General features: G+C 41.2%; 1 protein-coding gene across 1 annotated transcript in view; it reads left to right on the top strand.

Moving 5' to 3' along the window:
• LOC150077286 (liprin-alpha-1-like) overlaps positions 1-16,869 on the top strand; it is a 1,048,988-nt gene that overhangs the window by 352,994 nt on the left and 679,125 nt on the right. The window contains exon 3 of the mRNA XM_090386159.1: positions 13,432-13,596. Coding sequence (XP_090242285.1) covers positions 13,432-13,596 — 165 coding nt within the window. The remainder of the gene's footprint in view (positions 1-13,431; positions 13,597-16,869) is intronic.

Genomic DNA, 16,869 nt, shown 5'->3' with positions numbered 1-16,869 from the left:
TGAGTTGTTTCATTCGGTTACTTGCTTTAGTTGTGATGAAAAGGCGCCTCCGTAGCCAGGTGGGAAGGAGCAGCAGTGCGTAGCACATGCTTCTTGATTAGACTGGTGTTCGAGCCCGTCACCACCAAATACGGAGGATGCAGAAAGGTCAGGGAATGACCACCGTATATCCCCGGAACAATATGGCCTTAGTTGCTAATGCTCCTAAAAACCAAATAACAAACAACAAACAGTTGTGATGAATAGCAATACATGTCCGCCTAGAAAACACCTCTTGTGCAAACTTCCTGAAGGCCAGGAACTCCTCCCTCGAGTCTAGAAGGTGATGCTCCAGTCCTGCTGGTAGATATGTGAGTTCTGTCATAAGTCGACAGTGGAGGTCCTCATAATGGTCGCAGCTGTACATAATGTGGGACCATGTTTCTGTCTCTCCACATGTGCAGAGGGGGTCTTCCGTTATTCAAAAATAAGTTAACTTGGTGTTGAAGGCACCATGGCCCATCAGGAAAAATATTGTAAATAGACCTGGGTGGAACCATGAGGGGGTTCTAGGATACACGCATCTGACTGTAGGCAGGAACTTCCTGTTAATTTCCCCTTTTGTTGAAGCAGACCACCTTTCCTGCCATGCCTGCTGCACATGATTCTCAAGTCTGGTCCTTTGTTCTCTTCTATTCCCTTCTAGGTTGATGGTGTATTCCCCCAGAGTGTAGGGTAATCCTTTGGTCAGGCGGTACGTCATTCTGCAGCGTATAACTTCTAGGTCAAGGGGCAGGACTCCCACCAGGACTTGGAGGGCATGTGTACTAACAGTATGGCAGGCATGGGTGATGACCAGGATAATTGAGCATTGTATGGTGTCCAAGATCTTTTTGATAACCACGATTGTCGCTCTATGGAACTACACTGGGGAAGTGTACGTAATGGCCGGGGTGAAGAAGGCTTTATAGTACAGTATTAGGGTGCGTATTTTGAGTCCCCGTACTTTCTTGTTATTCTGGCTATTAATCTGGCATATCTTCTTATTTTTTCTCTCAAGTATTTGAGATGAGGGTGGTAGGACAGGATTTTAATTTGTGGTGGTCTTCTTAAGTTTAGGCTGCCTTTCAACAGTATAGATTTAGTTTTTGCAGTTGATATTTTTAAGAAGTGAATAGTGGCCGGCCCAGTCTTGAAGGAGTTTAAGTGCTTGGACTTCCATTTGTGCTCGACTTTCAGCAGCGATGGACAGTATTAGATCGTCTGCGAAGGCCTGGGAGTTTACTTCCCCCAGGTCCAGGGGCAGGAATTTGTCTAGGATCATATTCCAGAGCAGTGGCCTAGAACTGAACACTGGGTGCAGCCCTTTAGAGCGATCTGGTCATCTTATTATATGGTGCTATTGTCCCTATTGCCTGGATTTCTCTGTTGGTTAAGTAGGAGTCCATAACTTTGTACAAATTCCATGTGTGTTTGTCCTTCTCAGTCTAGCTAGGAAGCTTGGCCACGAAATGGTGTCGAATACCCCAGTGAAATAGACTGAGATAGCAAAGAAATATTTTTTGTCACACCCCGCTGCCGTGGGGTGTGACAAAAAATATTTCAAAAGGCCACTCAGGGCATCGATGGTCGAAGTTCCTTGCTTGAATCCGTATTGTGTTGGCGTGGTTAATCCAGCTGTTTTATAGTGGTGAATTATTCTTTTACCTATCATCAGTCTTTCGAATAACTTACTTGCCACTGGGAGCAGAATAATTGGCCAATAAGAGTTTGGCTGTTCTGGAGGCTTTGAAGGATTCTTGGGTATGGTTGCAAGTTTCCATTCAGCTTGGTAAGTTCCTATTCTTAGGCATACATTGTGTAATCTAAGGAGCAGTTCCAGTGTGGTGTCTACTACCTTTTTTATAATTTCTGGCTCTAGAAGATCTGGTCCGGGACATTTTCTATTCCTTATGAGGGCCGCAGTGGCATGCAATTCCTCCATGGCAAAGAGCCATTCTATTTGCTGTGTTTTGTATGCTTCATTTTCTCTACATATCTGTACCTGTTCCAGTAAGGTTGGGACAGCTGGTTCATCATAGATCTGGTTGAGTATGTTATTGCTAGACTCTTCCCAGGTGGTGGTGGCTAGTGTGCCCTGCGGGGTTCGAGTCGCATTTATGATTTCTCCTCAGGGGAGTTTGCCATTAACAACTTTGTAGACTACTCCCCAGGGATCGGAATTTCCAGCTGTGTTGACCAAGTGCTCCCAGGCCTTCCTCTTGCTTTTGTGTATCAGGTTTGTATAGCTGTTTCTAACAATATTGTATCTTTCCCTTAACAATCTTACTTCCAGCTCTGGCCAGATATGTCTCGTCCTTTGAAACTCTTTTCTTGCTTTTATGACCTGCTTTCTTAATGTTTCAATTTCTCGGGTCCACCAGAACCCGAGAAATTGAAATCTTCCTCTTCATTTCTGTTTCGCTAGCATTAGTGATAATTTTTGTGGCCTTCCTCTGGATCTCATTTGGGTCAAGTCGTTTGCCATCCAATGCCCTGCCGCCTGGTGCAGCAGACTCCTAGCTCCTTGTTAACTGCAAAATGGTTCATCACATGTTTGACTACTGGAGTTGTGCTAACTGTCCTGTTGATTTGGTAGGTAAGCACTCTGTGGTCTGATGTCGTCCAGGTGTGTTGGACTGCTCAGTCCACACGTCCGTCCACATTGATGGTTGCCATGGAGACATCTATTGTGGCCTCGCACATAGTGTTACAGAAGGTCGGTAAGTGGCATGGTTGATTTAATACTACCACAGGAGAATTTATCAGGAACTCCTCAAGTCGTTACGTGCCCATTATGTGTGCCTCTCCTATCTGGTGTTTGACTATGCCAGGCCAGGAAGCAACAGTTGACATCTACCCTGATGATGATCTTCTGGTTGAGAGTGTATTCAGCAGTGTCCGCAGGTAACTGATTGCAGGGGTGATCTCCTCTCCTGCCCTGCAGTACAAGGAGACAATGTAAAAGGGGCCTAGTGGTGAAATGATGTGCACAAGCAGCCCAGGCTGTGTATAGTTGGGTTATTTTTGTGACAGTTAGTTTGAGGTTTCATACTAGTATTGCAGCCCACGGGTTCTCCTCCTCAGTTTGTACTATTTTGTAAACCCACACGAGACAGGTGAAGGGGTATCCCTTCACCTGTCTTCTGTGGATGTATGGTTCCTGTATGATTAAGATATCAACATTTTCTTTGTCAACCTTTCTTCTGAGTTGTTCGAGTACCGCCCTGGCCTCCTGTGCATTCTGTTGGAATATTAGTAACCTTGTTGTGTTATATCTTTTAGCTTGTGTAGCAATAATCGGTTCTAGACTGGTAAAAGCTTTTTGTTTTTATGAAGGTGGGGCATTTTGGATCTCTAATAGAATGTGAGTGCTCTAGTTTCAGTGACTTGCAGTTCACACAAATAGGTTGTTGCTCTTTGTTGGAGCAGTTTTTATACTCAAGCCCTTTGACAGAGCAGTTTCCACAGGTTGGTGTGGCCTGGGTGCATGTATGGGAGGTGTGACCGAATCGGCAGCGTTTATAGCACTTAGGTACGGCCACGTGCTCCCAAAATCTATGACTGCTCCAGTCAACGTACAGTCTTGTCCAGCTCTTCAACACTTGCCAGGAGGCCGAGGCTAGCTCCACAATCCAGTTGTGATTCGAGCCTGTCCTTGACTTTGTGTAATATTTTGGCTGCACAGGTCTCCCCTGTTCTTCTCCTAAGTTAGGCATTTGCAGGTTCCTTGTGTTGATCTCATCTTCCAGTTGTTTAGCTGTGATGTCTTTATCCATGTCGAAGACTAGGATCGAGGGGCCCCACCTTTTCAGAGGCTCAGCCATTAGTCCCATCATAGCAATTTTGGTGTTTGTCGTAATATTATCTATGCCTTGCCTAGTTTCGGTCTCTATTAGGACTCCTACGTTCCTTGTTTTTCTTATGCTCTTTATTCTTGTTGTTTTCAGGTCGTCATTTAGTTGAGTCACGATGGTTGTCTTCAGTTCCTCACTTGTCTGGGTGCCGTTAATATCTACTGCCAGTCTGAGGACCACCAGGTTGGTGGCTCCAAGTAAGGGTTGCTTCCTCTGCTGGGGAACCTTTGCATTAGCATCCTTGTTTTGTGGGTTCCTCAGCACATCTTCATATGAGGGGGTGCACTGTTGCATTTGTTTGCCCCGCTCATCCAAGTAGGCCTCCAATTTAGCTGTGGCTTTCTCTTGTTCACATTGCGTATTGACCAGAATAATTTCCATTTTATTCCATATAGTGATTATCTCGTTTCTTAGACCTGCTGTCATGAACCTGCTGTTGGACTTTGCCATTAATGCTTCCAGTTGCATTCTTAATGTTAGCATCTGCTTGAGAACTGGGCCATCTGGCAGGGTGGGGTCCAGCAGGAGATAAGAGTCCTGCTGTTTGGAAACTGCAACATCAGCCTGAGTGTTTGTTACTTCTTCCTGTTCCTTCTGCTCTGAGGAGTTATTCCTGGTTTTTCTATCACTTTTTTGGGACCACCAGTTTATTATTCTTTTTCTTTGTCATGGGAGTTAGTTTAAGGTTGTCCATATCTTCAGTCTGGTCAGCAGTCCGTATGGTTCTGGTCTCAGTTAGTAAGATTTCTGTCTCTTTTTGTCGTTCTTCTGTTGAATCCATTATTTATAGATTAACAGGAGAAGAGTTCGGATTATCGGGTTTAATTTCTGCTGTTCTCGTAGAGGCTGGAAATGTTGCTGTTTGACATACACCACAAGTCTGTGGGTCAGGTAGTTCCAACGCAGTCCCTCTGCAAGTTTTTGGGCTATTCCCACCAGTGACATGGGGGGCGGGGGAATACCCAAGTTAAAGAGTTGTTCCAGAGACTCGGAACTAATTTCTCCGGGAGAGGAAGGGTGCTAAGAATGATGGCAGCAGTAAGAACAACATAGACTGTCCAGGAAAAAAGTTGGTCCTTAGCCATGCTAGGTAGACTGGGGGGGGGGGGAAGGAAACGCAAATTCCTTGGTATTTCTCTATAGATGCAATACTTTCTGTTACAAGTTGTTGGGGCACTATCTCAGCCCTTGGAAAGAAACAAGGGGGCACTGGCGTTACAGAAGTCAATAGAATATTTTAATGTGAAATATTATAATCATTATATGAGAACTCTTTTGTTTGACAAACACCACAAGTCTGTGTGTCAGGTAGTTCCAAAGCAACCCCTCTGCAAGGTTTTGGGCTATTCCCACCAGTGACGTGGGGGGGGGAATACCCAGGTGAAAGAGTTGTCCGAGAGACTCAGAACTATTTTCTCTGGGGGAGGAAGGGTGCTAAGAATGATGGCAGCAGTAAGAACAATGTAGACAGTCCAGGAAAAAAGTTGGTCCTTAGCCATGCTAGGTCTGTGGTCAGAGGTCTTGTGGGGGGGGAAGGAGGAAATGCAAATTCCTTGGTATTTCTCTATAGATGCAATACTTTCTGTTACAAGTTGTTGGGGCACTATCTCAGCCCTTGGAAAGAAACAAGTGGGCACTGGCGTTACAGAAATCAATAGAATATTTTAATGTGAAATATTATAATCATTATACTCAAGTCGTGCCAGGAATAAGTTGGCTCTCTTCAGTATTGCAGCCACAGCCAATCAAAACAGGACCTTATTAGCTGTTGTTGTTGTTGTGTTTTTTTTTTAGGAGCATTAGCAACTAAGGCCATATTGCTCCAGGATATGCGGTGGTCATTCCTTAACCTTTCCGCATCCTCCGTATTTGGTGGTGACGGGCTCGAACCCCGGTCTAATCAAGAAGCGTGTGCTACGCACTGCTGCCCCTTCCCACCTGGCTACGGAGGCGCCTGACCTTATTAGCATTAGCATTAGCATTAGTAGAGGCATTTGATGCAAGAAAGCAAGCTTATGCAGCATCAGCCAAAAAAAAAAAAAAAAACCACTTCCACTTCACCCCTCTGTTTGTTCAAAATACCTGTCCAGCTGAGCCTTAAACTTATTTAGGCTATCAACCTCCACCACAAGGGATGGAAGTCTGTTCCACCAACCAACCACCCGCTGGCTAAAGGCAAATTTCCGCACATCTATCCTACATCTATCTTTCCTCAATTTGAATTTATGCCCTCTCAGGTGATTTTTCTGAGCTAGAGGAAGAATCCCATCAGCATTGAGCATGCTTAAACCATTCAAGGCTTTATACACCTCTATCAGATCACCTCGCTGGTGCGTAGTCTCCAGACACTGTAATTTGTAAAACTTAAGCCTTTCTTCGTAAGAGCACCCCTTTGTTCCATTCACTAATCTTGTTGCCCTTCTCTGTACTCGTTCCAGCAGCTCTACATCCTTCTTGAAATGAGGCCTCCAGACCTGTATACAGTACTCTAGGTGTGGCCTGACCATCGCCTTATACAATGGAATAATCACCTCCTTATCCCTGCTGGAAAAATTCCTGTATATCATTGATAATACTCCATGAGCTACTCTTGCAGCCCGTCCTGCACTGCTCAGAGAACTTCATATCTGCCTGCACAACCACCCCCAAGTCCCTTTCATTCTCTACCACTGTCAGTGTAGTACCACAGAGTTGATACGTTGCTCTGGGGTTGCTGTTTCCCATGTGTAGTACTTTACATTTGTCAATGTTAAACTTCATTTGCCACCTCTCAGCCCATCTGCTCAACCTTTCCAGATCCTGTTGCAGCAGCATAGTGTCAGTAGTGTCCTTGACAACCCTGCCAACCTTTGTATCGTCTGCAAACTTGGACATTAAGCCCGATATACCATCATCAATATCATTTATAAATACAGAAAACAATAATGGACCCAACACTGAGCCCTGAGGGACTCACTAATAACATCAGTCCACGATGAGCAGTGTCCATTGATTACCACTCTCTGTCTTCTCCCCCTCAACCACCCCTTTATCCATAGCAGCAATTTGCCTCCAATGTCACACTGCTCCAATTTGTGTAGCAGTCTTCCATGTGCAACAGTATCAAAAGCCTTTCTAAGATCCAAGTATATAATATCAAAGTTATTCCCTGCATCCAGTTCTTTTGTGACTGCATCATAGTATCCAATCAAGTTGGTCAGGCAAGACTTCCCCTTAACAAAACCATGCTGTGTCTGAGCTATAACTGAAGTCTTGTCTAAATGATCCTGCAGTGCTTCTTTAACCAGTGCCTCCATTAATTTTCCTGGAACAGAAGTTAAGCTCACAGGTCTATAATTACTTGTGTCAGCCTTTGATCCTCCTTTGTGAATTGGGGTCACATTTGCACATTTCCAGTCTATGGGTACCTCCCCTGAGTCCAAGGAAGCTCTCATAATTATGGCTAAGGGTTTGCTTACTTCCTTTGCTGCCTCCTTTAATATAACTGGATAGATCCCATCCACCCCGGGTGCCTTTCTTGTGTTTATCTTCAACAGTTTCTCCTCCACTTTACTCCCAGTTATTTCAAGATTCTGTAGCTTACTGCTAGAGTTGAATACACCTCTGGCATTCCCCTCGCTGAATAACTCCTCATGTGTGAATGTCGATGCAAAATATTCATTTAGTTTGTTAGCTACCTGAGCAGGATCATCAACAGTTGACCCATCAATATCAAGTGGACCAATCTGATTCATCCCCTTCCTTCTAGAGTTTACATAAGTAAAGAATTCTTTGCTGTTTTTCTTTGCATCCCTTGCCAAGGATTTATCATAATCTGCCTTCGCCTGCCTAACCTCCTTTGTAACTTGGTTGCATATCAACTTGTATCTATCATAGGCTTCTGTGTCATGTGTTAATTTGTATGTATCCCATGCATTTTTCTTCTCTGCCATATGCCTCATTAGTTCATCTGACATCCATTTTGGCCTAAACCTTGAACAATATTTCTTAGTTGGTATGTAAAGCCTAGTAGCTTCCAAGATAAGTTCTTTGAATGCTTCCCATTTTGAATTTGCTGTTGGTAACATCATCAGTTGGTCCCACTGTATAGAATTTAAATACTGTCTCAGTCCATCGTAGTCGCCTTTACGGAAGCAATAACCCTTCCCTTTACCCCTAATGGTAGTTACCTCTTTGAGTAAATTCCACTTCAGCACACTGTGATCACTGCCACCTAGTGGTTCATTTATCTGCAGATTCTTAATGCATGAAGAATCACTGCTGATAATCAAATCAAGAGTATTACTCCCTCTAGTTGCCTCCCGAACATGCTGATGTAGAAAACAATCATCCAATAAATCCACAAAAGCCCTGTTAGTGTGTGAGTAACCAGCCCCCAAATTCCAGTCAATATCTGGGAAATTAAAATCTCCCATTATAAGACACTCTGATTTACTGGCCCACTCTATTTCCCTGTACAGTTCCTTATTATACTCATCAGAGTCATTAGGCCTATAGCACACTCCTACTCTCAATTTTGATCTCCCAATGTTTATGTCACACCAAACTGACTCCACATTGCACTGTCCAGCGATGTCGACTGGCTTCACTTCCTTGGTTTTTATGTGTTTCTTAACTAATAGCATAACACCTCCCCCCTTCCTATCCTGTCTTATGATCATGTGACCTAACAACAAGACCTTTGTTGTCAACATCCAAGGAAGAAGCAATGGCTGCTTTCATGTGACATAATTAAACTACTCAAATTGTCAATCAGCCATAAATCAGGAATGCAAAATGCAATCATCATAAAAATATATATTTTTGAATCGGAATAACTGACTGATGTTCTAGGGATGTTTAGACTAGTAGGAATAATTACAAGCAACATAGTTCAATCACAAAAATTTCAGTTGAAACCATTGGCTGAACCTATATGGCATTGCGATAGTGCAGACCATTAGATTGAACGTCGTGATACAGGGATTTGAAAACTTCCATATCAATTGAATGCCTTAGAAGTTCAGCATAAAATAAGTATCTGTGGACACTGTTACCTGGAGAGCTTGAGGAACATAAAATATATCCAATTTGAATTGCTTGAACTACTAAAAATCACAAAACTTCACGGAGTACTATATTCATGTTGCCTTTCAATACTTGGTCAGCACCACCATCATCGATATGTATTGTGCAAGATATGAAAAAATCAACTATGTGAGACTGAACATTATCGATCAAGAAAAGAATGCCTAATTAATGAGGGTATAGTTACTGCCATATTGCACTAATAGTTGGCTAACTTTAACCCTATCATTTGTGTGAAGTCTTATGAAATTTGACATCATATATAGATATGTATCTGAATTGTAATTTTTCATTAATTTCCATTAAAATTGTTTTGTATCATAATTTTTGTTTGCAGTTATTCATAGACACTGACACTTGCTTTCTGCCATAAACAGATTCCATTGAATTTAAGGGGAATACTTAACCTTCTTCAAGCCAGGAATCAGTGAACTAGTTCAGTATCTCGCATCAGTCAGATAGCACAGTGGGAATAGGAGAAAGGAGGGTAACTTTTCATAGCTCAAATCCAGTAGTGCTCCTAAGAAGGAATATATCAATACACATACTTTATACTGGAGTATCAATGGAGATGCGATCAATACCAATCATAATTAACACATCTATAATTTAGGCAAAGAAAACCTTATTATTATTTATTATTTTTTTTTATGTAAACATCAAACACGAGAGGTATTAGAACCTATAGTACTTAGTACCATGCTTGGGTTGGAGGTTGAGAAGACGAAAGAAGATATTTGTTGACATTGGAGTTGAACTTCTGTAGACTAATTTTCAGGAAATACATATGAAGGAAAGTTGTTCCAGAAAATGGCAGTTGAATGAATAAACGAGGAAGATGAAAAGTTGGTTCTGTGAGTTTGAAGTTGGACAATAAATGGATGTTGGCTGGTGGCAGCACATGTTCAGACTGTTTTGAAAGAGAAAGCGGGAATTATAGAAGCCAATTCAGAAGAACAGTGCCCATGGAAGTATCTGTAGAAGAGGCATGCAGCAGAAACAGTATGTCTATGAGACAGTGAGTGGAGAGACTGTTAGAGATGAATCATTAATTAACCTAACTGCCCTCTTCTGAATGGAATCAAGAAGCCTGAAAGAGGTTTTGGGGGCACCACCCCAGATGTGGGAACAATATTCCATAGCAGGGCGGATTTGCGATTTATACAGAGTGAGCAGCTGTTTGGAAGAAAAGTAACGCTGAGAGCGAAAGAGAAAACCAAGTTTTTTAGATGCAGAGGAAGCAATATTTGTAATGTGCTTGTGCCAAGAGAGATTAGAAGTCAGGGTAATCCCCAAAAGAGAGATATCATTTTGTCTAGAAATCGGAGTGTCACTAAAGATAAGCATAGGAGCAGAAGAATCCTTTTTGTGAGATATAAGACAATACTGAATTTTAGAAGGGTTGAAATCAACTAAGTTGTCTTTGCCCCACTGGAGAATTACCTGAAGTTGGCATTTAAGGAATTAGTAGCAGATTTTCGAGAAGTTGAAACTGATTGAGCAGGGCAAGTTTCCTCAAAATGGAAAGTAGAATGCAATTTGCTACCATCGGCAAAACTATGGATAGGATTTCCAGTCAATAGAGAAGGTCATTAATATACAAGAGGAAAGGAGTGGGAGAAAAAACTGAACCTTGGGGGACACTGGCATTAGTGGAGAAGTTAGAAGACAGAGAGCCATCGACCATCACCCTCAGTGAGCAATCAGAGAGAGAGAGAAAACTGGATAACCAATTACTAAAAACAGTTGGCAGACCACAAGATGGAAGCTTGTTAAGAAGACCTTTATGCCAAACATGATCGAAAGCCTTTGAGATGTCAAGGGCAACTACTTGTGTTTCACCGAACCTTTCCATTGAATTAGTCCATAAATGAGTAACACAAACCAGAATATCACCAGTGGATCGACACTGACTGAATCCATACTGGCTATCGTTGATCAGACAGAAGGTTTCTAGGTAGTTTAAGAGTTGGTGGTTAATTAATTTCTCCATTACTTTAGAAAGAATAGAAGTAATTGCAATGGGACGATAATTGGATGGGACGGATTTGTCACCCTTTTTAGGAACTGGCTGGATATGAGCAAATTTCCAAACAGAAGGAAAAACACCTTTGGAATAAGAAAGTGAAAAAAAGCTGCAAAGAATAGGAGTAAGTTCAGGAGCAGAGGTTTTGAGAACAAGTGGATAAATACCATCGGGACCTGGAGCTTTTGTAGCATCAAAATCCTTTTGACGGAACACCACAGGAGGCATTGAATGGAGCGTGTTGGGAATGGTGGAAGGTGTTTTACCAAGATCATTAATACATGAGTTGGAAGAAAAATGAGATGCTATCAGGTCACCTTTATCCTTGGCTGAAGTGACAACAGAACCATTTGTTTTGGACCGAGGTGGGAGCAGAGATGGGCAAAAGTTGCGGCCAATAGCTTTGGCAAGAGACCAGAATGCTCGGCTACCATTAGGGCAAGAAGCAAGTTTTCTACTCTTAGCCTGTTCAAACTCTAGTTTGGACCGATTAATAACTGCTTTACAATTGTTGTGAGCTTTGGTGTAGGCAGAAAATGAAACTGAAGAATTAGAAACAAGCCAATTACTATATGCAACATTCTTCTCTTGAAGAGCCTTAGCACATTTATTGGAAAACCAAGGTTTAGATAAAGAACGAGATTTTAAAGTGGAGTGTGGGATAAAGGATTCCATTCCTGCAAGAATAATTTCACTGACACGATCTGAGCAAACGTTGACATTAGAAGTTTTGAAACAGTAATCTGACCAAGGAAAAGAAGAAAAGAAAATTTAGTGTTATTTATTATATAGAAAATTTAGTTATTATAGTGTCAGTAGCTTACAAATTAATTGAAAAAAATTTAAGTGAGACAATTCAGAATAGAAAAACTACATATACCAAAAACTGAGTCAACTTATTAAGTGTGGTGCTTTAATATAGAAATTTGGTAGTTTATACTCCAGCATGACTACATTGGTCAAAGGAGTTCATAACTAATAATTAATAATAGAATGAAAAGGACCTGGGGGTAATTGTGCAGTCAGATATGAAGTTTTCGTTTCAGTGCAGACAGTAGTTCATGGTGTCTTGTCAATGATATACAGGAATTTTGCTAGCAGGGATAAGGAGGTGTTTGTTCCCTTGTATAAGGCAATAGTCAGGCCACACCTTCAGTACCTCATCCAGGTCTGGAGATCTCATTTTAGGAAGGATGTAGAGTAGCTGGAACCAGTACAGAGAAGGGCAACAAGATATTTTAGTGGAACAAAGGATTGCTCTTACCAAGAAAGGCTTAAGTTCTGCGAATTGCAGTGTCCGAAGAGGTGATGTAATTGAGGTCTATAAAGCCTTGAATGGTTTTCGCAAGCTCCATGCTGTTGGGATTCTTTCTCTTGCCCGGATTATCATCTGAGGGGACATAAATTTAAATTGAGGAAAGACAGTTGTAGAATAGATGTGTGGAAATTTGCCTTTAGCCAGCAGGTGGTTGATAGTTGGAACAAACTTCCATCTGTTGTAGTGGAGGTCAACAACTTAAATAAGTTCAAAGCAGAACTAGACAAACATTTGGGTGAAATGGGAGGGGTTTTTTTTTTGGTGGATACTATAAGTTTGCTTTCTTGCATATGCCTCTACTAATGGTAATAATTTTTGGCAAGAGTGTTAATTAATTGTATTCAACAGTCATATGGGCTTGATATGTGGTTAATTGGAATGTGTTTCTGCTATTGCATTTCCATGTGGACTATTGGCTATGTCAGGCCTGATGTAGCTGAATGGTCAGTTGAAGAAGTGCAGTAATAACTCTGCTGTGCTATGTGTTCAAGCGAGAATACAAACAGAACATCAATTTAAACTTGTAAAAATCCCATGTATTAAGATCCTATAAAAAAATACTTTGTATCAGTAACTCAATTGGATCAATATTTTGCAATTGTGAAATCATTGAAGGTATACTGAAACATCAGTTAACTGCTATGTCTGTTTTCAGAACAGAATTTACACCTAGACAATTAAGAAGTTGTCTAGGTCCTATAATATGGCCGGGTTCATGTAGAATATTTTTCTAAGATGTACTGATTTTTAAATTCATCCCTGTTTGGTGCTAATCAAAGTACAGGTTTGAAGATATATATATATATATATATATAATAATCAAATTAATCCAAAAATTTAATAGAGAAATAAAAATCACTGAAATATATATTAAAATAAATAAGAAAAATAATAGAAAAAGCTAACATCAGTGGCAGCAGAAAAGCACAATCCACTACGTGTTGCATATAATAAGCTTACACACACACACACACACACACACACACACACACACACACACACACACACACACACACACACACACACACACACACCTTACTTACCTTCTGCACACATCTGTATGTTTCATAATCTGTACTTTCTGCAAGACAATCCTTAAGTAATATATATACATATTTGTGTGTGTATGTTTTTTTTATTTGCAGTTACTACTAGAACATTTGGAATGTTTAGTATCTCGTCATGAACGCTCTTTAAGAATGACTGTGGTAAAGCGACAGGCACAGTCTCCTGCAGGAGTGTCCTCTGAAGTAGAAGTTCTGAAGGCTCTTAAATCTCTTTTTGAGCATCATAAGGCATTAGATGAGAAGGTATTTACACTTAAAAAATATTTTCTTAATTTCATATTTATTTCAGGAATTAAGTTTCATGATGCATTATTTGGTGGTCCTGAGTGCCAAGCAGTCTCTAGTGTGTAATTTTGTTGTGTTTTTTCTAGGGTGAATACTAGTTCTTTCATAAACCCTCCTCCACTTGCAGTGTTACTGCTGACTGTTAGCAACGTCACTGCTGCACTCGCTAGCAACTGCTAACCATGCTTGCAATGTTATTGCTACCAACGTACCGTTCTTCTACTCCCCTGATCACTTTGTAACTGGTTGGCACCACTCCTGCCTCCATATGGTGGGGCTGGTAACCTTGGAGAAGAAAATCCTTCTTCCAGGGCTAAAAGTAGCAACCATGGACTTAAATATTTTTCCACCTTTAGAGCCATCATACTCAAGTACAGAAATATCCAATGAAAATGACACCAACCTAAAAGGCTTTGAAGAGAAGCACAGTGTCCTAGCATACCTAACTTTCTGCTGATACACTTTCTGTCCACTCAATCTGTGAGCAAGTTTTATTATTTGTTATCCAAAGATATTTGGAATCCATCACTGGATCACCAAAAATGGTGGAAGAAACTACAATCTGGAGACATCCTAGTTGAATCAGCCAGCTCCAAACATTGAGTGGCTATTAAAGTGGCTATTAAAATATTTGTTACTCCTCCCCACAATACTTTAAATTCATCGAAAGGCATCATCACAGAGTAAGATTTACTTGCAGTGTCTGAGGAAGAATTAGGAAGAATTTACTTGCAGTGTCTGAGGAAGAATTATATCAGAAGGTAATCAGTATGAAACAAATGATGATTGAAAAAGATGAAAATGTCATTACAACTTGATCCATCATTTTAACTTTCAGCACTCCTGATGTGCCATCCACAGTAAAAGCTGGCTATTTGCAGGCTGGGAATTAAAAGCTGGCTGGGAATCTGCAGATAAATGAACCACTGGGTGGCAGTGATCACAGTGTGCTGAAGTGGGATTTACTCAAGGAGGTAACTACCATCAGAGGTAAAGGGAAGGGTTTTTGCTTTCGTAAAGGCGACTATGATGGTCTGAGACAGTATTTAAATTCTATACAGTGGGACCAACTGATGATGTTACCAACAGCAAATTCAAAATGGGAAGCATTCAAGGAACTAATCTTGGAAGCTACCAGGCTTTACATACCAACCAAGAAATATTGTTCAAGGTTCAGGCCTAAATGGTTGTCAGATGAACTAATGAGACATATGGCAGAGAAGAAAAATGCATGGGATACATACAAATTAATGGGTGACATGGAAGCCTATGATAGATATAAGTTGGTCTGTAACCAAGTCACAAAGGAGATTAGGCAGGCAAAGGCAGATTATGAGAAATCCTTGGCAAAGGATGCAAAGAAAAACAGAAAAGAGTTCTTTACCTATTTAAACTCAAGAAGGAAAGGGATGAATCAGATTGGTCCACTGGATGTTGATGGTTCAACAGTTGAGGATCCAGCTCAGGTGGCTAACAATCTAAACGAGTATTTTGCTTCTACATTCACACATGAGGAGTTATTCAGGAAGGGGAATGTCGTAGGTGAAGTAAACATTGGCAGTGAGCTAGATGATTTTCTAATAACTGAGAGGAAAGTGGAGGAGAAATTGTTGAGGATAAACATAAAAAAGGCACCCTGGGTGGATGGGATCTATCCAGTTATATTAAAGGAGGCAGCAAAGGAAGTAAGCAAACCCCTAGCCATAATTATGAGAGCTTCTTTGGACTCAGGGGAGGTACCCATGGACTGGAGATGTGCAAATGTAACCCCAATTCACAAAGGAGGATCAAAGGCTGACACAAGTAATTATAGACCTGTTAGTTTAACTTCGGTTCCAGGAAAATTAATGGAGGCACTGGTTAAAGAAGCACTGCAGGATCATCTGGACAAGAATTCAGTTATAGCTCAGACACAGCATGGGTTTGTTAAGGGCAGGTCTTGTCTGACCAATTTGATTGGATACTATGATGTAGTCACAAAAGAACTGGATGCAGGGAATAACTTTGATATTATATATTTGGATCTTAGAAAGGCTTTTGATACTGTTGCGCATGGAAGACTGCTGCACAAATTGGAGAAGTGTGGCATTCGAGGCAAATTGCTGCTATGGATAAAGGGATGGTTGAGTGGCAGAAGACAGAGAGTGGTAATCAATGGACACTGCTCAACGTGGACTAATGTTATTAGTGGAATTCCTCAGGGTTCAGTGTTGGGTCCATTGTTGTTTTCTGTATTTATAAATGATATTGATGATGGTGTATCAGGCTTAATGTCCAAGTTTGCAGACGATACAAAGGTTGGCAGGGTTGTTAAGGACACTACTGATACTATGCTGCTGCAACAGGATCTGGAAAGGTTGAGCAGATGGGCTGAGAGGTGGCAAATGAAGTTTAACATTGACAAATGTAAAGTACTATATATGGGAAACAGTAACCCCAGATCAACGTATCAACTCTGTGGTACTACGCTGACAGTATTAGAGAATGAAAAGGACCTGGGGGTAATTGTGCAGGCAGATATGAAGTTCTCTGAGCAGTGCAGACGAGCTGCAAGAGTAGCTCATGGTGTCTTGTCAATGTTATACAGGAATTTTTCTAGCAGGGACAGGGATGTGATTATTCCCTTGTATAAGGCATTGGTCAGGCCACACCTTGAGTACTGTTTACAGGTCTGGAGGCCTCATTTCAAGAAGGATGTAGAGCTGCTGGAACGAGTACAGAGAAGGGCAACAAGATTAGTGAATGGAACAAAGGGTTGCTCTTATGAAGAAAGGCTTAAGTTTTGCAAATTACAGAGCCTGGAGACTAGGCATCGCCGAGGTGATCTGATAGAGGTGTACAAGGCTTTGAATGGCTTAAGCATGCTCAATGCCGATGGGATTCTACCTCTTGCTCAGAATAATCACCTGAGAGGGCATAAATTCAAATTGAGGAAGGACGGATGTCGGATAGATGTGCGGAAATTCGCCTTTAGCCAGCGGGCAGTTGGTTTGTGGAATAGACTTCCATCGCTTGTTGTTGAAGTTGATAGCCTAAACAAATTTAAGGCTCAGCTGGATAGGTATTTCGAACAAATTGAGGGGTGAAATGGGAGTAGTGGTTGTTTTTTTTTTTTTTTTTTTTTGGCTGATGCTGAATAAGCTTGCTTTCTTGCATCATATGCCTCTACTAATGCTAATGCTAATTTAAACTGCTGAATTCGGCTGTACTTTCTGAATCCTCTTTGTTGTT

The sequence above is a fragment of the Mastigoproctus giganteus genome, chromosome 12, assembly GCF_048544385.1.
Source record: "Mastigoproctus giganteus isolate SK-2022 chromosome 12, ASM4854438v1, whole genome shotgun sequence".
NCBI lineage: Eukaryota > Metazoa > Arthropoda > Arachnida > Uropygi > Thelyphonidae > Mastigoproctus > Mastigoproctus giganteus.
The sequence above is the reverse complement of the archived record's forward strand: the minus strand, read 5'-3'. Positions and strand labels throughout refer to the sequence as shown.